This window comes from Aphidius gifuensis, linkage group LG6 (genome assembly GCF_014905175.1).
Source record: "Aphidius gifuensis isolate YNYX2018 linkage group LG6, ASM1490517v1, whole genome shotgun sequence".
NCBI lineage: Eukaryota > Metazoa > Arthropoda > Insecta > Hymenoptera > Braconidae > Aphidius > Aphidius gifuensis.
Window position 1 is genome coordinate 2348038 of NC_057793.1, and position 27983 is coordinate 2376020.

Here is a 27983-nt window from a genome sequence, read left to right on the forward strand (position 1 = left end):
GTGCGAATGTATAATATTGCGGTAGGTTGAGTGTACATTGAATAAATGTTTAACATGAAGTGTCCAACAAGCAAAGTATCCTTCTACTCTTTACGATCCCATTATGTTAAATCGTTGCTTCTTATAAACATCACTGAATTTATTTTCAAACTTAGCTATTCGAACCATCAATTCATTTTGTAATTAGACATTATAATTTATATCGTTTCCACACTTTTCTGTACAACGACAAAAAAAAAAAAAAGAAATTTTAATTTCTTTTATAAAAACAGACAAATACATTAGTCAACGATTTTTAATTCAGGCACTGAATTTTTCTCTTTTTTTTTTTATTACAAGATTTGAGCCATCTTAATTTCTAAAAAAAAAAAAAACCTTTTTTTTTTCTTTTTTTAATTACATTTTATGAGTTTTTACAAAGATAAATTATTATTAATTAATTATAAACTCATATTTAAAACTGTGATTCACATTACAATGTGTCTATCCGAGAAAACCATAAAAATAAAAAAATAATAATGTAATTATAATTATAATAATTAAAAAAGAAAATTTAAAAATAAAAAATTTTTATATTTACAAATTGATAAATTGATAATTAGTAGAGAAGATAATTTCTTTAATATGTATAAATGTTAAAAATAATCTCATAAATAATTTATTTAAATATTTAAACACAAAAATTAATAGTAATTATCAATAAAAAATAGGAAAAAATTATTTAAAATAAACTATAAAATAATATGGACAAACCAGAAAAAAACCCCCATGAGTTAAAAATAAAAATTAAATTTACAGTGTTAAAAAAAATAACAACAATTAAATTTGAGTAAAATAATTAATAAATAATAAAAAATATTAAATTATCATGTTAATAATTGAGATATTTGACTCACCTGAGTCAATTTTTTCTTACAAAATTAATTCGTAAATAAAAAAAAAAAAACATTTCTTAAGTACTAATCGTTCATAGAACATACAATCATTAATATATCATAGATATATGGGACCAAAATCACTGAACAAAACCAAGCTTTAAAAGCTCCAAATAATCATTGTGTTATAATTTTTTTCCATATATTTTTAACAATAATAAGAAGAAAAATATAACAATGGTGATTAAGCAGCAGCGAACAGTTCCGCGCGCTAAAATCACTCCAATGTTTGGTAAAAAAAAATTACAAATATTATTATTGAATAATTGATAATCACAAAATAATAATCAATAATAATTAATAAGTTTTTTTTTACCTTGGGGCACTTGGTCAGGGTCAGCAAGCAATCGTGAGAATAAAAATTCTACGAGGCTAAAACAATAGTTTCTTAACGAATCATTACTAAATTCGTATTGAAATTTAAAAAAACAATAATAAATTAAATTATTATTAATCTTTTTTTTTCTTTTTATCATTTAATGAGGGACGTACCTCCCACATAAAATGTTAGATAAATAATAAAATTGTTAATTAGAAATATAAATTAATTAAAATTGCCAAAAAAAAAATTAAAAAAAAACAAATATATGTGAGTATTACCCAACTGCATAAACACATAATTCAAAAAAAAAAAATTAATTAATTAAATTAATATAATAATAGAAAAAGAAAGAATAATAAATATTTATTATAAATATTTTTTAAAAAATTACTTGACAAGAATAAAATTTATTCTGTAATTTTTTTTTTCTTTTTCATCGTAATAAATTTATAGCTCAGGCACTCGAGTTATGGGCCCAGTTGATAAGCAGTCAAACGATGATAAACTACATTATTGAATGGAAAAAAAAAAAAATAAAAAAAACATTGAAAATAAAAGAAAAAAATATTTTACAAGTTCATAGAGATTTGCGATAAGTATTACTTATTGTGAATCATTAGAGAAAATGACTGGTTTCAAAACAACAAGATACTTTTGCGCGTATTATTTTTCCATCTATATTGTATTTCAAAAATAAAAAATAACAAGCTATTATGATGTACTGATCAACTGGGCCAGTATAATATTCTTTCAAAGTTCTTTATTTAAAATTAAAGAACCAGAAGCCCTTATTGTATAATGATATCTCGATTAAAGTTCAAAGATAATTTATACATAGAACTAAAATCGAAATAATATTATTCGAAATATATATTTTTCTTATTGTTAAAATAAATAAATATATTTATTTAAAGACAATAAGGATGACAAAATTGATAAACTAATCTTTGACTACGTTCTGTTTTTTTCATAATACCTTTTTTATAATATTGTCGTATACTACGACTCAATTTATCATAATTCATTGCTGGTCTATTTTTACGTTTACCCCATAATCTAGCAACTCTAACTGAATCCTCAATTTTAAATACACCCTTTGTACGATCAAGCCAACGAATACAAGATCCATTAACACCAGGACTTTGTAATAGCTCTTTTAAAAATTGCCAAAGGTGTATATGTGATCCACCATTTCTCATTTTTCCAGTACTGTTTGTACTTTGAGCTGGGCTAGTGTCTTCATCTTCATCTAAAACATTCATATAAGTAATAAAAAATATAAGCATTAATTTACAACAAGCTATTGATGATGATTAAAATATTTATAAAAAATGTTATTTAATTATTAATTTACCATCACTAAAATCTAAATTGCATGATGATGCTGTAACACTTGCTGGTCCAATACTAGCAAGTGGTGATGATGCTGTTGAATTTGAATTATCATTTGTTGATTGTACAACACCAGTTGGACTCCATGATGCAGCCAATGTGTTCCTCGGTGATTCTTCAACAGCTGCTTTCCATATTTCCAATTGTGCATACAACATACTGCCACACTAAAAAAAACAAAAATAGCAAAAATTAAAATTTACAATATTTTTATGTTAACAGGGTAATCTAATTTCAAGTCAAGCTATTTGGCAATGTCTCTTCATCATGTGAATGTCAACAAATTGACAATTTATATTATCAAAGTATTTATAATTCATGATACAAGAGTCATTTATCATTTTTATTATTTCTTTGTTACTTTTTCTGGCTAAACATAAAAAATTCCTTGAGGCATTTGTTGGTAGATACATGTATATATATTTCAAAAAAAATATGTGTATGTATAAGAGGAGAAAGCGGCACGACGCAACAGACGATGGCAATGACTGACCCACTTACCGACACCAAGAGATTTTTGTAGCATATGTATAACCAATCGGACACTACATGCCATCACAAACAACCAACGATGATTTCTTTGAGTCTTCATATATGAAATATTAAAACTAGATATGTTTACATATAGGTATTTTTATTTTTTAATATATGAGAGCTTAGGAACGCACCTTAGATGCAAGTTATGCAGTTAATGTTTCGTGACGCCATGCTCCACGTGATTCAGAACTCTTTATAACTGTGTAATGCTGTGTATTTAAAAAAAATAATAACAAGAACAACGATTGAAAATATAAATAAATTAAAAAAAAAAAAATATTAACAACAACATAAACTATTGAATGTAGAGTCTTCAATTTCGAAATTGCATTTAGTCACCTTCGTTTAAAATATGTTTTCATGGTATTATAAATTGATCGTGATCTCGCAACTGGATCGAATAAAACTCGATGGCTTGTTGCATGTCGATTTCATCGTGTACATGTTTGGTTTATTTATTATTTTTTAACAGATATTTTAAAATTAGCTAAATGATGTGTTGTTACATCTTGTTGTTGAGACAAAATGTTGCGAAATTATAAATGATACATTGATCGTGAATTAAATTGTATTTGGTAGGCAAATAAAGATAAAACGACCTGATTTAATATATGCTTTTTTTATATACATAAATATTAAAATTTTAGCTGTGTATTGTGTTACTGTTTGAGATCTAACAAATAGAGATTACTACATGCTTTTATTTATTTATTTTTTTTTTCTATATCGTGGATTTTTTTTTGTTTAAATTTATTTCAACTCATGTGCATTGAATTTCTCAATAAGATATATTATTTATCTTTAAAATCAATTGAAAAAAAAATAATAAATATAAACAAATGAATTTTTAAAATAATTTCAAATTAGAAACGAAAAAGTTTGAATTTTTTTTTAAATTTTTATCTCAATTTTTTTACGATTATTTGTATTTTTTTTTATTTAAACAATTTTTATCTTTATTTTTATTAGTTATATTTCTTTGAATATATATAGTCAAAGTATCTGGTTGAATGCGTAAACACTTTACGAGAAAAGGTACCGACGCACATTGATTTCCAAGAAATTCACTTTCACCGAACTTTCCTCTCCATCAAGAAGCCAAATAAAGCAAAAAAAAAAAAAAAAATATATAGGTATATCTCGCAATCACTTTACTTCCATCTCTTTTTGTTATTTTAATTTTCACTTGGCTAACCACCGATTAACCACAACCAAAATCAAGCACCAAGAGACAATGACAAAAGACCGTTAGGTATGGCCAACAACTGTGCTGGCGCCAAATGAAATACGAAAAAAATTCAAAAAATTGCAATGAAATAATTCATCGAAAAATTTAATGAACAAAACAATTCAATTTAAAGAAAAAAAAATTTACATTTAAATACTAACTTGTGGTGCACGTTGACAAAAATCATCTTCAGTCAATGATGCCAATGTTGCTCCATCAATATTGAAACTCTCCAGGGGTACTGATGGTAGTTGTAGTTGTCTTCTCGCCCACTGAACCCATGCTGCGACATCAGCAGCACTCCAACGACGTGGTTCTATTAAATCAAAAATATAATATTGCATTGTTAAATAAAATTGCAGTATACTTTATTGATCATCAATGAATCATGATAGTATTTTTTTGTCGAGAGTGTAGCTGATTGTACTGTGATACCGGAAATATATCAACAAACGAAATACCAAAGGGGCCATATTAAACGACCTTGAAATCGTGGCAATGTTGAGTTTCGTAATTCACTGGTAATAATCAGCATCGTGATGATGCCTTCGTAACTTATTCCATGCGTGACGTCATGGACAAGACATAGAACCAATAGTGAACCGGTGGAAACCGGTCGGTAGTCGACTGTCTTGATAGAGTCAACATCAGTATTTGTGTGTGTGTATATAAATAAATATGTTTTGATAAAAATACAAAGCAAACACAATGCACGAGGTAAAAATATACTTGACAAACATTGTGAGTAATAAATTTTATAAATATTATATGTATTTTTTCATATGAAAATCATGATGATTCTTGATGAGATATATATATATTTAATTTAAATAAAAATAATAAATTAACAAACCTGGATGAATGCCTAGGGCAACACATGTATTATCAAAATCTTTTTGTAATTGTTGCATTGCTAAACTTAATACAGGCTCAATTTGTTCTCTAGCAAGATCACCAACACATTCATTACTATCCATATCTTCAATAAATCCAGTACCAACACTTCCAAGATCAACTGGACGTAAATTATATTTTCTTTGAAAACTAGTATCACGTAAAACTTCACGTAATAATTGATGATCACATTTTTTATCATCTTTATAATTTATTTTTTCTATATTATTATTTGATTTTTTATTTATTTTTTCAATTTCAATTATTATATCTTTATCTTCATTTAATTTTTTTTTTTCATTTTTTTGATTTATTAAATTTAATATTGTACATATTTTTGTTGTTGAATTTTTTAATAATAATTTATCATTTTCATTATTATTATTATTGTTATTATTGTCAATATCATTATCATTTATTTCAATTTTCGGTATTATTATTGCTGTTTGATTGATGGTTTTTTGTGTATCTCTAAATAATAAACTTCTCAATGGTGATGTTTCTAAATCAATTGGTGATGATGGTGATGTTGATGGTAGTGATGACGATGATGATTGTGATGAACAAGATGAATTTATTGAAGAGCAATCATCTTTAAATAGTATTTCTTTTAATAGTGAATTTGTTTCTTCACGTTTTGGAAAAAAATCAGTATCAAGTGTATTGTATATGTCTTCTTCTGTTCTTGGTGGTGTACATGGTACTGTACAATCTGTTGAATCTTCTTTATATCCCAAACTTTCTGCTAGTAATCTTTAAAATTAAAACAATAATGATAACCATTTAATTTCGATATACAATTTGATTAATTTATTTGAAAAAAAAAAGCTTTAAAAAAGCTTTAAAAAAGCTTTCTAAAAAATTACCTTGATTCTTGAAGTATAGCTAATAAATCAAGACTTTTTTCTCTTTTAACAGGTTGTTTAATTGGTTCTGGGCTTGTTGGATATAATTGTGCACTTTGTGGACTTTGTGGTACATAATATGGACTTGTTGGATAACCAGGTGATGCATCAATTGAATAATTTGGTGATAATTGTCCATTCAAACCTGGATATGGTGGACTTGGATATGTTGTTGGTGATCCAGATCTTGGTGAATGTACTTCTTGTTTAATTTGCATTGGTTTCAATGTTGTTTGTGATATTGATGAATTATAATCATCTGGTAATAGTGATAAATCAAATTGAAAAGTTGTATAGTCAAATGACGGCGAAAAGCCTGCAGCTGTTGGTACCGTTTGTGGCATCTGTAATTCAACAAAAAAAAAAAGATTAAATTAAATATAAATTTATCATATATGATTATTATTAAAGTGTTTTGAATTATGCTAGATAATATGTAATCATGGATGAAAAGACCTATCATCATTGTGATGACCAGCCAATCATTTTTCTTATATTTTTTTTTTTCGTTAATACAATGTAATTTCTTTAAGTGAAAACAATAAACGAGTATGTTAACAATATCTGTCATCATTAGAATCAACCCTCTTTCATCAACATTGATTTTAACGTGTTTTATTTTATTTTATATATTTATAACATCAATTTTAACGGGGCAAAATAGCCTCAGGTTAATTTACAACAGTTCACACTGTAACCAAAACACTTTTCTGATATTCTCTTTGTTTTTTATTTTAAATATTTTTTGTTGTTTTATCTTGTGATGATTTTGCGGCAAGAATATATATACAAAAGTGAGACAGAACCCTATTATCTGTATGTATAGAGGGTTGAGATGCTTGTCGTGAGTTGAGAGGCTTTGGGCCGTTTATCTTAGCGCGTGTGTTTATTGCCCGTCGTGTGCTTGACCTCGCATCAGTTTGTTACGCTTTGTAAGCCCATTACAATGTTCCCAAGTGCATCTCTGCTACGCCAAGGCGGGGTCGCATCGCTCTGACATCTTGACGTAGTGCAATGCAAAAGGTCGGACTGAGAAATAAACGATTATGCTTTTTCTATTTATTTTTTTTTTTTATTTATTTTTTCATTCGTTGTGCAAGATGAGCCTTAGAGTTGAGATACACTTTGATTTAACTGGAGTACATTGATGCAAATATATTTATGGATTATTTTATGTTGAAATTATTTGTGATGCAACTTTATCAAGTATAATCGGAATATTTTCTTTTTTTTTTATTTTTTGCTCAACAAGTGAGAACATATAAATATTTTTAACAACATAAAAAATATATTTCAATAAATTTTATCAGATAAATTTAGTTTTTATATAGAAATAAAAAATAAAAATGAATTTTATTGACGATAATAAATTATTATTATGACTTTGAAAAAAAAAAATTTGACGACTTGTCCCTATATGTAAAATTTACGATGATGCTTTAAAAAAAAAAATTACAATGAAGATGTTAATAAATGTCAGTGTTTGCATAAAGCAAGATGCATGAGAAAATTTTATTTAAAAGGAATAAATATAAAATTGAATAAGGTGGTGGTGGCATCCCGACATTGTCCAAACATCTTGTAATGTATATACACAACGTCACCAATATATTTTATATAACAGATTTGTTTTCACATCGGGTTTATAAATTGATACTACGTGACGCTCCGTGAGACCATTTCTCTGACAATGCCATTAGAATTTTTGGAGTGATTTAAATACACTGTGTGAATGACAGCCAAAAAAAAAAGGAGCAAAAACAATTCCAAGCCAATTTCATGTAAGTTTTTTAAAAAAATATTCATGCATGTGAAATTGAGTCAACAATTCAGCCACAAGTTTTAATGGAAAAGTGCTTTGACCTGGTTTTATAAATAATAATAAAAATATTGTCTGCCACAAGCCAACAAAGAGGACATTTGTCTCAATTGTTGACTACTGAGGCGCATAAATAAGGACAATTTTGCTTGGCAAGTAAAGAGAGGCATGAGATCGTTAAAAAATATAAAATTTTTTAAAATTTAAATAATCCACAGGGATCAGTTGAATGTTGATAAAAAGAAATAAATTAATGGATGGTAAATAGGACAGATGAGAATGATTTTAAATGTTTATTTGAGAGAGAGAAAATATTTTCAACTGTTAAGTACTTGACAGCTGATGAAACAGATAAATCACACTGATAGTTCATTGACTTTGATATTTTTTATCTGTAAAATTCAAGTATCATTTGATCATCTTGATCTGAATTAAGCTCTATTTTGAAATAAATCCCTTGAGTGCTATTTAACCACGCGTACTTGATCTGCTTAATTGTCCACGACGTATCTTTGTCACGGATTAATTCACCATGAATAATTGTCAATTATTATTTTGTATATTTTTATTTAATTATTCAAACTGTATTTTTTTGATGTAAAAAAATTGTACAGGTTTTATTTATGTTGTTTTATGAATTGTCAAGTGTTTTTGCTTGACAAGTTCTCAGGATATGTGCGTGACTTGTTGGCAAATCAAGATGACTACGACTATTGGCTATTTTGGAATGTGTCTTTCATGACGTACGTCTTACTCACAAGGTCTTTCATAATGTGACATGTGTACATTGATATTTTTAATATTGAAACAACTACAAAAATTTAATTTAGAAATTTTATTTTTTTGTCTATGAAATTTTGCTATTTTTCACTATTTTTTTTAAACTATTATTATATTATTATAGATAATTTTCATTTCAACTTTTAATGTTACTAAAATATGCTAGATGAATGTAAAACTATTTTTTTTTTTCAATTAATACTTTGTTTATTTTTTTTTTTTAAGTAGAACAAACTTATTTTCGTCAGACAAGTGGAAAAAAAAATTCAATTATCATTGAGTGTGATATTAACGCTTGAAAAAATTATTGATTTGTAATAAAATACAACATTTTAATTAAAAAAAATATTTTAATTTTAATTATATCAAAATATTTCTATTTTTTTCATTTTTTAAAGACAAGAAATTATCAATTAAAATTATAAAAAATTTTTTATAATCAGAAAAAATTATACTGTTAGTATTTGATAAAAAAAAAATAATTTATTTAAATATTATTTGATAATTTAAGAGGCTATTAAAATATACTAAAATTAAATTTTATATTTTATAATTATTTACTTAATTTAGGTTGATTATTGACACTGTCGCAAATAATATATTTACTTTACTACTATTTGATAGAAATTGGTTTATTTTTTTTTTTTATCTAAATAATGATGTTAATAATTTTTGTCGATGTCTTTTGGTCTTCTTCAACGATAAATACTAGCAAATAATATTTCAATAATTGTATACACATTCACTCGCATATTATATGATCCGTTACATTGATCAACACCATAAAACTAGTGTACCCACCGATTACTATCACGATTTACACGGTCAACCAGGTCTCCACGTGATTCAAGGAATTCCACAGTTCCATCGATCGTTTTTTATCGATTGTTCGATCAGTTTGCTTCAACGTTAATCTAGCCAAATACCACGAGAGAAAAAAAAATATAAAAATAAATAAAAAGTCAATAATTAAAATAAGACCCGGTTGTTTGACTCAAATTAATTAGTTTGAATTTAAAATAGCGATATATATTTTTTTTCTTTCCAAAGCAAACTCATTTGAAAGTTAAGAAATACCTGTTAATAAACAAAGTCAATTCAAGCGTATTTAAGTCACTTTGTTTATTTTTTTTCTTTTATAATTACATCACTAAATTTGTATTAATTAAATTCAAGCACTTTTTAAAATATTTTTTCATGACTTTTGTGATTGTCACGTGTGTCTATCATGACAGTTGAGTTGCGTTTAAGATCATCTATAACTTTATACTTTTGCAAGCTTGAAATTCGTCTTTTCATACCAAAAAATATTTATAAAAAATACCTGAGCTATTTTGTTTGCTATTTAAATTTATTTCTATTTAAAAAATAAATAAAAATAATTGTAAATTAATTAATTAATCATAAATTAATTACAAAATAAAATTTCAAATAACAAAAAACATTATTAAAGCTCATTTTTTCTTTCTAATATTTTCATAATAACATCTCCAAATTTTTAAATACTTTCAAAACTATTTAAACTAAAAAAATTCTAATATTATTATTTTATTGTTTAATTTTAATAATAAATAATAATAATAATTTTATCATATGCAACAATCAAATTTATAGTAATGAATAAGTTCAGTATACAAATAAAATAATAAATATTTTCTAGAAGCCTGAAGCTGTATTTGTGCCACATGAATACACACAAAATACAAAAAAAAAAAAGTAAAAAAAAAATTCAACCAGGTAGATAATAGCATTTCTCGAGCAATGGCAATTGTAATGGTAACTTTATTGCCAGTTGTATATACACACCGAGATTTGTCGTAGCGTGTGGGCGAACGATCGACGCTTCTGCGACACATTACTGCTCTACAATTTATACATAACACAATATATATAAAAAAGCTCTCTTTATATACCGCCTCATTTTGTCTGTGATTTTCTGACTCACAATCGCATATGTACATGTATTTATATATTTTTTTTTTACATTTGCATTCAATAATTTACCATCGATATTGTGTAAATTAAATAAAGACACTATTTCAAGAAGATAATAGGCCAAATGTGATAGAAATAAAAAAAAAAATCGCCACACTTATTTGTCCATCGTTTGTTAGGGAATTATATTGACCATGTGATTGTGTATTTTAAAGTATTTTATCGATGCACTCTCACTCCAAACAAGCTCACGATAATTATTTTTATTTATCCATGAATTTATTTGTCTTTTATTCAGTAGCCATTTTTCAAGTGGCTTTTTTTGTCCTTGAATAATAATTTAAATTAAAAAAAATATATACTATAAATAATAATTGTTATCAACATGAGTTTTATAATATTTATTTGTTGATTTTTTATTTTCTTGGTGTGGATAAATAATACTTAATGTGAGACACATTACATACAGAGTAATAGTTTCACCACGCGTGTGGGCGACCGCTCCTTATTGTCTTTCACCAAATGTTCCGTGACAATTTGAAACTCGAACAATGGGTGCGTGTGTGACCGATTGTTGTTGAGGTATTTGTATATTATTTGCAATTTATTTTGTATAATTTTCTATTACATTATATTATTTAAATATATATTTAACATATGTCAAGATTTCAAAAATGATGGATCATCTATTTTTTTTTATTTTGGTTTTTTTATTTTTATTATTTATTAATAATAAATGTATGTGTTAACCGTTGTCAATCATCTGTAGGTTATTCATACTGGACATTATGAAATATTTTTTAAAAATTATAATAAAATAACACAGCAAACTTGGTTCATATAAAAAATTTATTTCTGACGCGAAACGACTTTATCTCTTTGAATACATACTTCATATTTGAATTGTCTAATATTTTTTTAAGCAAGATATATTTTATTGTTCTTTACTTATCAATTTAAAATTCAAGTTTATTTTTAAATTTTTGTAATTAATTTCTACTGCAGGAAATTTGGTAGATGATGATTAATTTTATTTAAAAATATATTATAAATATGCTGAATAAAAATGAGTATAAAAAATGAAAAAAATGTAAATAAATATATTATATGAAAAATATAAAATTGTGTAAGTGAGCAAGACAAATAAATAGTCAGTTGTGATAGTGTAAATAGTAACATAATACTGTATAAAGGGAGCATAACGGTGGTGGTAATGATCTCCAGTGCATCACCACGTCGAGTTATGAGCATTGCCTTTTGTCTGTTTGATAAAATAAAGTTTAAAAAATAAAAATATTTTTTAAAAAACAAAATATAATATATATATGTTTAAATCACAATGTGAATATGCTCATATTGTTGGACATTGTTAAATGTTTTTCGAGACTGACAGACTACCTGGTGTTCAGAAATATTTCTCTGACACTTGATAAATTTATATAAACAAGAGAAAATGCAATGACATGATGAATAATTTACATTTAAGTTGAATTTTTTTTCAAATCAAGATATAGTATAATTATTGTTCGTATTTCATCGAGTGAGCTGATGGTCAAGTCGGCAAGAGCCCTGCCTACAGTTCTTGTGGTCTCGAGTTCAAATCTATCCATATAAGAAATTGTTAAGACCGATACATAGCACTCTTCGCAATATTCTGTCTTCTGGTATTCGAGGCAAATATGTTCTAGCATAGACCATGTGAACTACGCACTTAGTCTACGCCAGGATATATCTGCCTTGAACACCTTACAGCTTTTTTTTATCTTTTTTGAAAAAAAAAAAAAATAAATAATGTAACACACTCACACATATTCTATCTATTTTTTTGTCACAATTATCGATGGCAACTGTTTTTTTTTATAATGGAAAAAATAAATTTTTGTTTTATAAAAAACTATGTACTTATTTGAAAAAAATGAAATAAAAAAAAAACAAAAAATGTCATTTTATTTTATTGTTTTTCATTTTTAAATTTATTTACAAAAACAATATACATATACCTACACATTTATCTAAAAGCATTAAATCCCATACATAAAATAATTTTGCATAATCCAAAAAATTCAACACTCACTTACTCTCAATAAAAAATTTACAAATTTCAATAACCAAACGAATAAATAATTCATCAAATAAAGTAAAAAAAAATACCAATTATAATATAAATAATAATTGTTATCGTGAAAAACAATTTGCAATTTAATTTAAAATTTAAACAAAAAAAAATTAAAATTAAAAGCTCAATTTATAGACCTTGCTTGTCATCTGTATTAAAATATTTAAAAAAACAACAAACATAAAATTAATAAAATTAAAATACAAATAATGACTAATAAAAAATTTAAATAAATCTATATTAAAAAATCAATTGTTTATGATTACACCCGCCGGCAAAAATTAAAAGCTCAGAAAAAAAATTATACAATATCATCATAATGACAAGCAGGATACTTGACATGAACAATTTAATTTTAATTATCTCAAAATTTAAATGGCATTATATCCTTGTTGCTCTAATTTTTTGCAATAAAGGTCAATTTAATAAACATCATTTATAAAATAAACTTCCGTAATAATAACTTTGTATTTTATTTCATGTAAATTATTATCGATTAAAAAAAAATCATATTATTATTTAAAATAGATCAATTTAACAACACAATATATAATTAATATTATTATTATTATATGTAAATAAAAAATAATTAATTTTATAGTGAGTATAAAGATTTTTATGTGAAATCATCTTGTCAGATGGTTTTTTTTTTTTTAAACACGGATTGAATTGAGAATAATTCTGAAGAAAAACAAGGACAAAGATAGGAAGTCAAAGGATCCACGAATTGGAAAAGTTAAATGTAGTCGGCCTTGAAGGTTGCTATTTATTTATTTGTGTAATATATATATATATGTGAAACGAGTGAGAGGTAAATTTTACAAACATATATACAACTTATATACACATATAAACGAACAAGGAGAAAAGGATTGAGTCGTGAATTCCAAAGTGTTGCAAATATATATGAGAAATTATACTGAGTGAATAAGTATGTGTTTATGAGAATAACGTTTGGATATATATTTTATTTGAGGATGTGAATAAGAAAACATGAATATGTGAATTTATTTTTTTGTTTTATATTGAAAAAAAAAGAGCCAGTGACTCCAGTTACTCGATGAGTAAACAGAATATAAAGAATGCAATAAAAATGAGAAATTTTTTTATTTAATATTTGTCTGGTTATATATATTTGCATATAGTTTATCTGATTTTATTTATATATTTTTTTTTTGAATAGCTAATTATGATATTTATAGAAAATAAATGGCTTATGAATAATTAGCGATATGAAAATGTTTAAATAACATAAAAGCTGTAAAAGCTCTGTTGAAAATAACAGTGTTATATTTATTATTTTTAGCATTATTGTTTATTAATTAAAAAATAATTAAATTTATAAAAATTGTTGGAGCTTTATTGTTGTCAAAAGGTGAATGATAAGTAAATTAAAAATAATTTAAGAAAAAAGCTCTGGGTAAATTGATTTATCAAATTTAAAAGAAAGCTTTAAGTGGCATGATTTATGTATAAATTATATTTAAGAAAACATTGTTTAATAATAATATAAAATAAATAAAAAATTGATAAAAATATTGTTTATATAGATGGCAAAATTGCTGACGAAATAATCGATAAATCAACTTAAGCGGTATATGAACGACATACGAAAAGCGGTAAAGTGGACGCCATTAAGCCTTGTACAAACCACAGGGTTTCTGAAGGCGGTTTGGTATTGTAAAATAAGCCGAATACAAAAACCACCTACTCACACCTTTGCTATATTATCCACTGCAAGCACAGAAAAAAAAAACAATAAAAAAAATCAAAAACAAAGGTAAATAAAAAGAGCTAGATTAAAAATAAATAAATAAAGTTATAACAAGTTTATAAAATGAAAAAAATAAAATTACAATCTCGATTTTGTTGAGCATGGTATATTTTTTTATTTTAATGTTTTTATGATCTATTGATGTTACATTTTGACATACATACATGTTTGTATTATTTTTGCAACACCTGAAGAAATAATGTTACTTCAACCTCGAGTTGTCAGCTGAAGAGCCCGGAAGCCAATAATGAATATTTAAAAAAATAATTAAATAAAAATAATTTTAAAAAAAAATCTATATTGCATTATGATTTATGATTTATTAGTTTACAATGTGTAAGTGTTGTAACTTGTGATAAAATTTCACCAATCATTTAAAACGTGTTTTGAAAAAAAAAAAAAATATATTTCAAGGCCACAATTAACGTCATTCAAAACTTTAAATGTCAGATCGTTAGAAAGGTAAATATTTTTTTAATCAATATAAATTATTCAAATTAATAATATATCTGTATACAGCTGAACAAATTTTTAAATGGTTTAAATTAACCATTACTTGTGTGAGCTTTAATGAATATGTAAAAAAACAATACTATGTAAATTATTTTTATTTTTTGACACAAGCTTTTCTTCTGGTTAATATCCAACTTGGGATACATATTTATTTATTTATATATATTTTACTTTTATTTTCAATATTATTATTTTTCTTACAAGTTATTTCCCTTTTTTTTTTTTTATTTTTCAAGCGTTTAACGCTCGCGGCATATATTTTATTCGCTCAAAGACTTATGTATAATTCAGCGGTAAACACGGTCGCACTACGATCTCGAATACGAACAAGATTAAATTATATTGCACATTTTTAAAATAAATATATATATGAAAAACATGAAATATAAAATAAAAAAATTAGAAGAAAAAATAAATATTAAAATTCAGAAACAAGATGGTTGAATTATTTTTTTACTTTACATAATTTATAATTAAAAAAAAGATAAATAGTATATTCAATCAATTGTATTGTAAATTTATTGATGTGATTTTATTTGAATTAATTAGTATTGTAATTTTAATAATAAAATTATAATGAAATAAATTATTGTTCGTTAGAATATTGTCATTTTGAAAATACATTTACAATTCATTATTATTTAATTTATAAATTTTTAAATATGTTAATCAATTTCTAGCTTATTTAAACGTTAAAATAAATATTATGATATCATTTAATTATTCAAAATTAAATGACAAAGTTATATAAAAAAAATAATATTGCTAATTTGATTATTTCATCTAAAAAAAAAATAAGAAAACAATCAAAAAAAATATATTTTTAATGAATTATTTTCTACATAATTTTACCCTCCAATAGAAAATAATAAAAAAAATACTACTTGTTTGATTTTTCATTGGCTAATTGAAACAAACAAATAATTTTTTAATTGAAATTTAAATAATTTTACAAGCCATATTAATATAAACTTAAATAATTATTATAAAAAAAAAAGTAATAATTCAATGACGTGCGATAGTAAGCAGCATTGATTTTATATAATGGATTCAAACTAAAGGGGTTTGTATTGAGATATCAGTATGTGGCTTAAGGCACCAGTAATGGCCTCCCGCTTCTGAGAATATTCCTCCCCCATTTTATATATATCCACAAGAGATAGATATGCACATTGCAGTTGGCCTCTGTGTGGCCCTCGATCGAAAATTCCTTTTTTTATTTTTATTCATTTCAATTTCTCTGTATGTTGACTCTATTTTTTTTTTTTCATTTATTTTTATTCATTTATTTTTTTTTTGTCTCAGTATTGTCTACTGTATTTATTTTCTATATAAAATCACTGTGCATATACCTACATACCCACATACCCACATACCCCCCTTACAAAAATTTTAAATTTATGTTCAAGCGTGCGCGACTATATATACTTTTTATTGTAAATACATATGAAACACCAGAGAACGTATTTTATTATTTTTTTTTTTTTTTCTTCGATTACATTTATTTTGGATGCACAAATGTACTCTCTTTCTGGCTATCAGAAAAATATATTGAAAATGTATTCATAAGACCCCGGGGGCGATTGTATCCGGTATCTTTTTGTAGATTGCGAGATTTCAATAGATTCAAATCGATATTTGTTTTTAGCATATTCAATAATGTCTTACTTGATAATTCCACTTTTTTTTTTACTTTATTTTTATCAAAAAATACTTCTCATACTTTTTTTTGAGTAAATAAAAATTACCCCATCGCTTTTTTAATTTATTCAATTGAATGAAATTCATTTGATCAATAAGATTTTTTTTTTTTTCAGTATAAAAACAATAAGATTGTTTTTTTTATATTTAAAAATATTTTTACTTGACTGAAAATTATATATGAATTTATCTTAATTCTGTAATAATAATAATATATTAAAGAATAAAAATTTTTTTTTCAAATAAATAAAGTTAACATGGCACGAGCATACTGCACCTTCGTGAATACCGTAAATAACCATCGTCCTATTCTATTCAAATGATACTCGATCCTCTTCATTTTATTTTTCTCTCTTACAGTCACCTCCTGATCTCTTTTTTTTTCTTTTTATTTTACTTAATGTCAGTATTGCCTATATGTTTTTTGATAAAATAAATAAATAAATATTAATAATAAAAGCAAGTCAAAAAAAAGAAAATATCCCCGAGTGATTTTTATATTTAAAAATTGAATTTAAAAAAAAAAAGGGATAAAAAATGTTTAAAATACAAATAAATAAAATCACTGAGTGATTTTTATCCTAGCAAAAAAAAATAAAAGAGCAATATAAAAAATATTTAAAGTAAAAAAGAAATATAAATAAATTAAAAGAAAAAAATATATAAATTTAATATAATGAAGAGGATGTGACATGATATGCACATGCTGTGTTAAGAAGAATGAGAGTAGCTGGTTTAAATGACGATAATAAAGTCACGTAGATTATCGCTAAGAATATACGAAGCAACGACAGTTGCTTGTTTGATAAGACAACTGAGACAACAGCAGTGAAAACAACCCTCAAGTATTGTGATGACAATTCTTTTGTCCTTCAGTTAAATTTTATACAGTGATACAGTGGCAAATGTCTGCAAAAAAAAAAAAACAATTCTTTTATTTTAAATACAAACTGATATTGTCACTGTATCACTATATAAAGACAATATACATTTTCTTTAACACGCAGAGATATATACAATTAAGTCTTCCTCAAAGACAATTAAAAATTTTTTAAATAAAAAAAAATTAAAATACAAAAAAAGATCGATTAATTTAATTTATATTAATTTAAACTTAAAAAATTTATTTTTTATATTTTTATATATAATTTGTAATTATTACAGTGATAATTTTACAATTACAAATTTAACTAAAAAATTTATTCATTTTATGCAAGTATAAATTAAATATAAAGCTATTAAAAATCAGCAAATCATAGTGGTGTATATTAGGTGAGAGGAGAGACAGGGGGTCAAAATTGAGGGAAAAAAAACGAGTCCAGTCTGGCATATGCAGTGCAAATAGGTGCATGTAGGTGAGTCGCGAATGGCAATGTGTATATAAGCGGCCTAGTCACTCAGCTAACGGTAAAAAATGCGTTAACCAAAGAAAATAAAAAATAATACAATATTACACGATTATGTGTATTAGTGCATTTGAAGATGTCCTGAATTTATATTTAAAAAAAAAATATACAAACATGTATTTTTAATTAAAATAAATAAAAATTATATTGAAAAAATTATAATTATTTTTGAATAAAGAATATAATTTATATTTTTTTTTATTAGCAATGTAAAATCCTATTTTTATTTAATTAAAATAATAGTGTTAAATGGTATAATAGTCTTTTTTTTTTTATATTTTAAATTAGGTTATAATTCGAAGATAAATTGAACATAAATAATTGATTATTTTGTAAGAAAATAGACATTTTTTTTATGCTAAAATATTCGAGGCTACACGCGTGCCAGTGTATATAAAATAAAACGTGTGTCTACACGAGACATAGAGCTGTCATGAGATAATTTTATAGTCTCATTCTGTATTTCTCTCGGAATCAAACGCGGATTGCATACCATTCAAACAGGGAAAAATAAAATGGTACAGTAAAAAAGTAGACATATATATTTGCCATCTAAAAAAATCATATTTATTTTTTTTTCAATTTATTTCTTGGAATTTCATTCGGTGAATATATTGATAAAGAAAAATTTTATCAATAAAAAAATCATTGTATATTATCTAGTCACTATTTTATATTATTTAAAAAATAAATATTGTAGAAAAATATTATTTAAAAGATAATCAAATGGATATCAGAATGGAAATTATTATATTTTTTTTTTTTAATTAAATAGTAGATGAATGGGAATTAATTTATATTTATGTATATTGTATTTATAATGGCTCTGCAATATGCATGTTACACAGTCATTGCACATGTGAACACAATAGCACATAGCTACATGAACATGATAATAATTAGAACACAACAGATATATACAAATTATTTTTATAATTAATTATAATTCATAAATCATAACTGATTATGGTAAAGCTTTGAAAAAATTGATAATATATAAAAACTAGATAAAAAGGGTAAATGCAATGACATGATGAATAATTTAAATTGAAGTTGAATTTTTTTTTCAAATCAATAATAAAGTATAATTATTTTGGTTAGTTCATCGATTGAGCTGATGGTTAAGTCAGGAAGAGCCCTGCCTACAGTACTTGTGGTCTCGAGTTCAAATACTGGATAAATGTTCTTGTTTTTACAGCATTCTCCAATAATCTCTTACTGGGTGGACTCTCTAAAGTTTCTGCTTGGTCATTTTTCGAAATATAAATGCTTGTCTTCTGATGCTTAGAGCAAATATATACTCGCGTAGAACATGTGAACTACGCACTTGTTCTACGCTAGGAAATATCTGCCTTAAACACCGAATATCCCATTTTATTTTTTTGGAAAAAAAGATAATGTAAAATTTATTCATACTTTAACAATAATCATTCAATATAATTTTATACTGCTAAAAGTTTTTTGAATTTTTTAAACAAAAATATCATAAATAAATATGAAATTACGCACAATTTATTAAATTTATTTTTGTTATATAGATCTCGGATAAATTTTAAATTAGATAATTTAAAAATAAATTAGTAAATTATCGTAGTGAAATTTTTTTTTATTATAAATCGATTCCGACCGTATTTTTTTTACTCTAATAGAATATATTTTTTTACAAGGATATTAAGACCAGAATATTTTTAATATCTCCAAAAAAATACCTAAAATATCGCGATTTAAAAAATGAGACCGTCTTTTTCTCTCACAAATATTTTATCAATCTCTTTCTTAAAATTATCGATTACAATTATCGATGCGAAAACTGTTTGTTTTACATAAATTATATAATAAGTGCAGACAGTTTGATAGTAAAATGATGATAAAAGTAATACAATAAATTCAAGGGACAACAAAAAAATACAAATAATAATAAAATGAAAAAAAAAAAAAAAACAAGCAAATCGTTTTGCAAGACCAAACACAATTCGACCTCGAAACGAGGTGAACGTATTGCATTTGTCTACTTCAATTCGAATATATGCAACAAGATTTAGAACGTAAATTATAATCATATATGAAAAATAAAAAAAAAAAGACAATAGATTTTATTTATAAATTCAATAATATATTAATTTTATTATCTAAATTTAATTTTTTATCAATTATATATATTAATATAATAATATTGTTTATGATCACAAATATAAAAATCCATATTTCAAGTACATACATAATACAGTATTTACGCGATAAATATGATTTACAAGTTATAGGTTTTAATGTACATTTTAAAAGTAAATTTTAAACGTTAAAGAGGTCTAGGGATTAAACGATAATAAATGTATTTAAACTGAAGGTAGTCGACTTTTAGATATAGCAACAAAACCTGATGTTTAAACTCATATACCTTTCAAAAATAATTTTCTCGTCAGTTTATTTGCCTTGTTTTTTCCTCTTCTTTATCAATTTTTTATTTTCAAATTTTATTTTCTTTCATGGTCACAATTTCATACACAAAATTTGAAAAAAAAAATAATACAAAACACGCAATTGATGTGGATATTGTGAAAATAAATAAAAACAATTCACATAGATTGTTTTTTTTATTTTTTTTCATTTACAACATTAAATGTATGTATATTGAAAATAATTTAACGATTTGGCATACAAGTTGCTTGAATTTTATAGTCTAGCTATTGTGTATAAATATATATATTCGCATTTGAGATAAACGATTTAGATTTCGGTATAGAGATCGATCAGTAAATGACGTCATGGCGTCGTTACGCGGAGGGCAACCGGTTGACCGTTTTGCAAGATAATATGTTGCGTTGTGTCTATACAACTGAAACCAGATCCAACCTCATTTATAGTTTTAAACAAAAGTAACATTATAAAATAAAAAACCCATTTATATTTTATATATAACATATTGAAATATAAATAAATAAAATAAAAAAAGTTCATTTATCGTGAGAGTCATTGTGCGAAATGCGAATGGAAATAACAAAATGAATTTATAGAGGGTCAGTAGTTGTGGGGGACCGTTTGGATTGTGCAACAGGCCCAATATGCATACACACAAACATTTAAGAATTTAAAAATATAAAAATTGTTTTTTTTTTTTTCGTTTACAATTGATCGAGGGCGCACGCGTACGCGAGTCAGTATCTTTGTATACCGGTGCAGTTTCTTTTACCCTGTAAAAATATGACTAGTCGGAGAAACAGTTGCAACATTTTAAAAGACAAAGATAATAACCATGGGGGACCTCCCGCGAGAAACGCGCCGATGTCCATGACCGTTTGCCTCTGTCTTGTTGAGAGAATCTCGACTTGAAAGACAAAAAAAAAAAATTTACAAACACTAAAAAAAAAAAGGAGCACATTCACATAAATATATAACTGAAAAACCCATATACTTTGTATATTGCTTTCTTGAAATTTATAATTTAATATATATTTTATTGTTTCCTTAAAGAAATATTTATCATAAATTTTTTATTCTAAATTATTTATATAAAATTAAAAATTGTCGTCATTCTTTCATGATGAGATTTTTCAAGTTACATATAATTTGTTTATTGTTATTTTCTATAATAACTATATAATAAACAGACAACCACGAGCTCATCAAATTTTACTTGTATTATATTTAAATAAACCACAAGAATTTTAGCTTTTAAATATTTTTAAAAATGATATTTTATTTTAAATTAAATATATAAATTCATTGACATATTTGTGGATAAAAAAAAATTGCTAAATAAATAATTAAATAATAAAAATATCAATTGGAAAAAAAAAATATTAAATATATTAATTTTATTTTATAATAAATAAATTTTTGATTATTGTCAGGTTAATAAATAATAAGCCAGTTGGCATTTTAATTACATTGGTATATATCAAGAATAGCTCATTAGTGAAATTATATATACATTGAAATTATTGCAACTCATTGCTCACACCCGAAGGGGGTTGTAACACGAGAGAGCCATTCAGTATACAAACCAGCTACAAAGAGATGTAACGAAAAAAAGAAAAAAGTTAAAAAAGTAAATAAACAAACAAATTATATGTATGAAAAAAAAGAAATAATAAAATATAATGTTGATCGAGACGTGGAGAAAATTTATATTCTATTTAAATGTTGAGTTTAAGTATAGGATGGCTATTGGTGAGGGAAAGAGGGCTGAAAATTCCACCAGAAAAGGCTAATGCGTGAGCAACCAGGGATAACAACCTTAATGAGCTGAACGCGTAATTAAGCGAGTGATCATTTGCACTTTGCACAAATAACCAAGGTGAATCTGTTGTTCAAGTATAGAGAAAGACATAAACAAAGAGAGAGAGTATGTCTGATTTATCTTGTCCCCAAAGATGGCTACAATTTACCATCACCCTTACTAACCCCATCGGCTACAGGGACAATATCCCCTGCACCCTGTAAATTATCTTTCTCTTTCTTTATATACACTTTATACAAACTTATCTTGAATTTTTTTAAATTTCTTTTTTTATTTTATTTTTGTATTTAAATTGACAAAACATTTGTTATTTTTTTTTTTTTTAACTTTTATGTATAATTTTAATCTTGGTTAAGTTGTTTTTATCATAATTTTTGAATCACCAACAATTTGTGTTAGTTTATAACTTTCACCTTCAATTTCTACTTTGAATTTTTTTTTCCTTTTTTTTCGCGACTTATTCTGACCACGGAAATTCCGAGTAATATAAATTGCAGAGGTATCCTGGCGCCACGTGTAAAAAAAAAATTAAAAGCACAAAATAAAGGTAAATTATAACGGTTTTTAAAACGGAATTATTAAAATATATTTTAATCTATTAATTTATTATTTTTTTTTTTTATTAATATTGTTTTTTATTATTTTATTTGAAAGAATGTGTCCAAGAAATTTTCTTGTTTTTCAACGGCCCCTACAATTTAATAATAATCGAGTAAAAAAAAAATATGTATGTATAAGATAGATAGTTTCATCGTATCGTAATGTAACTAATAATCTTTCGAGTAACTCTATCGAGAAGATATTAATTTTCTTACTCAATTACTTCCCGCATAAAATACAATTTTATCATTTTCTTATAGCCACATGTGATGGATCATAAAAGCCAAACCCATGTACAATTATGAAAAATACGATACCAGTTAGCTAACATTGATAAAATAAAATGAAAATAAATTTTTTTAATAAAAATAATAATAAATAAAATCATGCTAACATGCCTAATATGCACAACAAAACCACGCACAAGTTTGACAAGAACAGCGAAATTATGACTCTACTTTTTTGACGCCTTTTTAATTTTTATTTAGAATTTTGAAAAAAAAAAACAAAAGTATCCACACCTGTTGTGCAAAATAATAAACTAAAATAAATTATAATCAATTAACCTGTCGTCAATAATCGATAAAGTCTTTGAATTAAAAAAAAAAACCACTCAACTTTTTATCAAAAAAAAATCATCATAAAATAGTTTATATTAAATTTAATTCAATTATAAAAATTAGTGACAATATTTAAAAATTCCAAGTCGTTAAATCGAGATAAATTGATAAAAAAATTCAAGTTATTGGTGTTTTTTTTTAAATGTATGATTTTTTAAACGAAAAAAAATTGACATAAATGTGAATGAAGATAGAAATGAAATAACTGTGATGACAAGAAATTTATAATGTTTCAAGTATTCACTGGATTATTAAGGAATTAAAAATACATATAAATATATACGGAAACTGGATTGATAAAAAATAAAAAATAAAAAAATTAATGCTCGAGGGATTCTGGTTTAACTGACCCAGAGAATAATTCGACGCGATGGGAAATGTTCAATAATATTTGCATTTAAATACATCATTTTATAAAAAAAAAAAAAATGTATAAAATAACTTGAGACTGGAAATAAAAACGACGGGAATAATTCGGTGTATGCATTAAAAAACAAAAAAAAAAAATGAAAATAAAACGATCAGAATCAAGTCTAAAATAATATGACCATGTTGAATATACAAATGGTATTCTGCAATTATGTATTTATTGGATTTTTATTTATTTTTTTAATACTTTTTAATTTAAAATGAAAAAAAATTATACATAGTGCATATAAAAGAGTAGCTACCGTGTTTCAAGTTCACAGAGGTTTATGGTAGTTGTATGCGGGATGCCGTGGGTCCTATCCTTAAGGAGATTCCACGGCGTGACCAGCACTGCCCGGCTAATTGGGCACCGCGGCTGATTCGCGAACTCTTAAAGCCGCACGCACGCGTTTATACTCAACCCTTGAGGGCCATAATCCCTGCGAATCGTGTGAACATCAACACGCAAACTCAACAAAATAAATAAAAATATATAAATAGTAATCAAATATTTATTTTTTAAATATACAAAAAATAAATTATTTATTGTTAATCATGTACACTAAAATTAATTGAATTAAATAAATCAATTAAGATATAATTAATTAATTAAATAAATAATTTATAAATTTCATTGATCAAAAATAAATTTTAAAAAATGATAAAATAATTTTTAAAAAATCGTGATTTCAAATTTATAATTATTTTAATTTGAAAAAATATTTTTAATGAAAATTAAAATTAGAAAAATTGATTGAAATTTGATGTAATAAAAAGAAAACTTCTTCAATTAATTGAAAATATTTTAAAATTAATATAACTGTAATATTAAATAATTAAATCATGACAAAATTAGAGTCACTTTATCATCAATTTTGAGAATGAAATAATTCAATAATTCCTAGATTGTTAATTTGTTAATGTCATTAAAAAATATAAATCATATTTTCAAGCAAATTTTTGCATTGATACAAATTTATCATTTTAGTTAATCATGAGATAATTAATATATTATTACGTGATAAATAAACCAATGAAAAAAAAAAAGTGTGAAACAAAAAATTATTATGACTTTGTAAATACTTAAAAATATGAACAAAGTTCAAAATGACGAAACTCAATAATGATAAGCTGGATAATACTGATTAAAAGTGACATTTTATAATGTATCAATATACACATGTCTTGTGTTGATTAATTATTGTTCAATAATTACTTTGTTAATTGGCAATTAAGACAAAAAAATTTCATGAATATTTAAAAAATTTAATTTATCACTTAATTACATGAAAATGTTTAAAAAAAAAAAATTTTCAAGTAAAAAAATTAATTCTAGAATCAAGGAAATATAAAATTAATTACAACAAAAAGAATAAAGACATATTTTGATGACAAAAAATAAATGATTTAAGGTGATTCATGATGAAAAGATGAAAGAAAAATTTTAAAATTGAAAAACCAACGAGGTCATTTGCAACTTTTTATTATTAATTTATTTTTTGTTATTAAATTTTTTATTTTTAAATATTATTGTTATTTATTCATTTATTATTATATTTTTTTTCACCGCAAAATTTTCCATCACGTACGTGTCGAGTGAATTTCTCGACGGGCGAGAATTACGAACGTCGCGAGAATCAGTGAAGGGGCGGGGTATGTAGTAGATTCGAAAGTTAGCCTTCTCAGCAGGTCCAGAAAAAAAAAATTTTTTAAAAAAACATAAAAAACACATACATATAAATCCATATATATTTTTCATATTATTTTACATCTGATTTTATCACAAGGAAGAGTATATAAGAGTCACTCTGTTGACCATTGAAAAATTATATGAAAATTTTTCGAAACAATGAGTAACAGCATGTCATAATTTTATCGATTTAAATTCAATAAATCAAAACGACATTTTTCAAAATTTTTACAAACGTAATAAGTATCATATTTTTTCTAAGAAAAAAAAAAATTGATATAAAAAATTGCACAAAAACAATACAATAATATTAAAAATTGTTTTCTCGTTTTTTTTTTCAAGATAATTCGTAATTTATTTTCACGTACATCCAATTTAAATTCTAAGAAAATTATGAGCATTGTCAGATGATAGATTTAATAACAGATTAAATATAGTGATGAATTAATGGAAAAAAAAATTGACGAAATAAATTTTTTTTTTTTTTTTAAATATATAATCCCAGACACTATGAAATGATGTAAGTAACTTGGTCCGTCGGCTTATTGACTATTTTGTTATTCGAGTATATACTTTTTTTGGATTTAAAAAAAAATTACTATTATATAGCCTTGAATGAGAGGGAGAATGAGAATTTCATGAGGTCAAATCTATTTAAAAATTCATGCTATTCAAGATATCAAATTTCCATTAATATCTTTGACTTTTTTCAAGGTTTTTATATTCTTTGTTTAAATTATTTATTTTATCATATCGTTATCTTTTTTTAAAAAGATTATTTTTACACTAATGTATAATATTAATTGTTTAAATAAAGCGTTTATTAGGAAAAAAAAATTTATAATAATCACATGAATATGTTAGTTAAAATTTAAAATAATTACATGCTTTGATGATTGCTTTCTGCAAAATTTAATTTAAAATTATTTCAAATTTTTTTTTTCTATAAATTTTTTCCAATAGTTAACTTTCTCTTTTCCTCGAAAGTTTAACTTGCTATGCTCAGTTAAAAGTTTATAAATTACATAAATCATTAAAAAAATTATTCCAGTATTTTTAAATGCAGGAAAATGAAGGAAAAAAAAAAGTAGATTACAGCCTAAATAGTATTTTAGTTGGCTAGTATAAAAATTGGTTCAGTTCTCGGCTTTCCAGAGCGCGATTTCTCTACTTGTTGCACGAATGTCTCTATGTATGTTATCCACACGCACAAGAAGTGGAGTTGTCCCGACTGGGTCAGTCTTGTACTTGCGTATTGAATGATCGCGCCAAATAAAATTATCCACGAGTGACTGTCAATGTCACTATCAAAGAAAAACATTAACCTCGAAAAAAAAAACAACATATATGTAATTTAAAAAAAAAAAAAACACCATTGAATGGCTTTTTTTTATTTTATTTTTTGTTCAATTTTAAATGTCAAGGTAATTTTCAAAACCTGATATTTAATTTAACAAAAAACAATACATACTAATTGATGAACTATTATTTATAGATAATTTATAAATATCAGTTAATAAAATCTTGCTAATCATTTATAAATAAATAAATTTTTTATCTATTTTTAATTCAATTAACAAATTTAACTCACCGTCTCCATCTCAAAACCACCGTACACCATTTTTATTTATTTTTTTTTTCTTTAAAGATTTAAAAAAATCCACTAGGATATTATTTTAAATTAATTTTTATTTTTTTTCTCACTATTCAGTACTTTAGTTATTAATTTACACAACGGGAAAGTTTCAAAATTTCCCGCCGAAAATTTGAGCCATCAGCCAATAGTTTAAGTGAAAAAAAAATCAACTTTTTCAAGTCACTTTATATCCAATAGTCAAAAAAAAAAAAAAAATCATTCAAATATTGAATGTATTAAATTAAAAAATTGTTCACATTCACATTGAATAAACACACAAAAAAGAAAGAAAATTCTTTTTTTTTTTTTAATTGTTAAACAAACAGGTAAAACTTTTATTTGAATAATTTTTTTTGTTCTTTTATGCAAACGCATGTGTCTTGTACGTAAACAAATATTTTAAAGCCGGCTTTTTAACGTTCCGTTATTTAAAAAAAAATTATTTATAATATAACCGCTTGTCCCTGCATCATGCTCGGGTTGCTCCGTGTGACTGAATAAATGCCACGGCAAAGTGCGACCTGTGCTGGTTAAC

General features: G+C 24.6%; 1 protein-coding gene across 1 annotated transcript; it reads right to left on the reverse strand.

The window, feature by feature from the left end:
- Positions 1–27983, reverse strand: LOC122858783. The gene is made up of 6 exons (XM_044161920.1): positions 27404–27983; positions 6175–6557; positions 5268–6061; positions 4576–4730; positions 2612–2816; positions 1–2506 (listed from the first exon to the last, which is right to left on the reverse strand). Exons 1-6 carry the CDS (start codon positions 27431–27433, stop codon positions 2166–2168), a joined length of 1908 nt encoding a protein of 635 aa, XP_044017855.1. The 5' UTR covers positions 27434–27983; the 3' UTR covers positions 1–2165.

Coding starts and splice junctions, on each gene's coding strand:
- LOC122858783 (XM_044161920.1), bottom strand. CDS start 27,433: ATGGTGTACGGTGGTTTTGAGATGGAGACG. Junction 2,817..4,575: donor TTTGTCAACGTGCACCACAA/GTTAGTATTTAA, acceptor TGTTTTTTTTAG/TGTGGCAGTATGTTGTATGC. Junction 2,507..2,611: donor CAATTTAGATTTTAGTGATG/GTAAATTAATAA, acceptor TGAATGTTTTAG/ATGAAGATGAAGACACTAGC.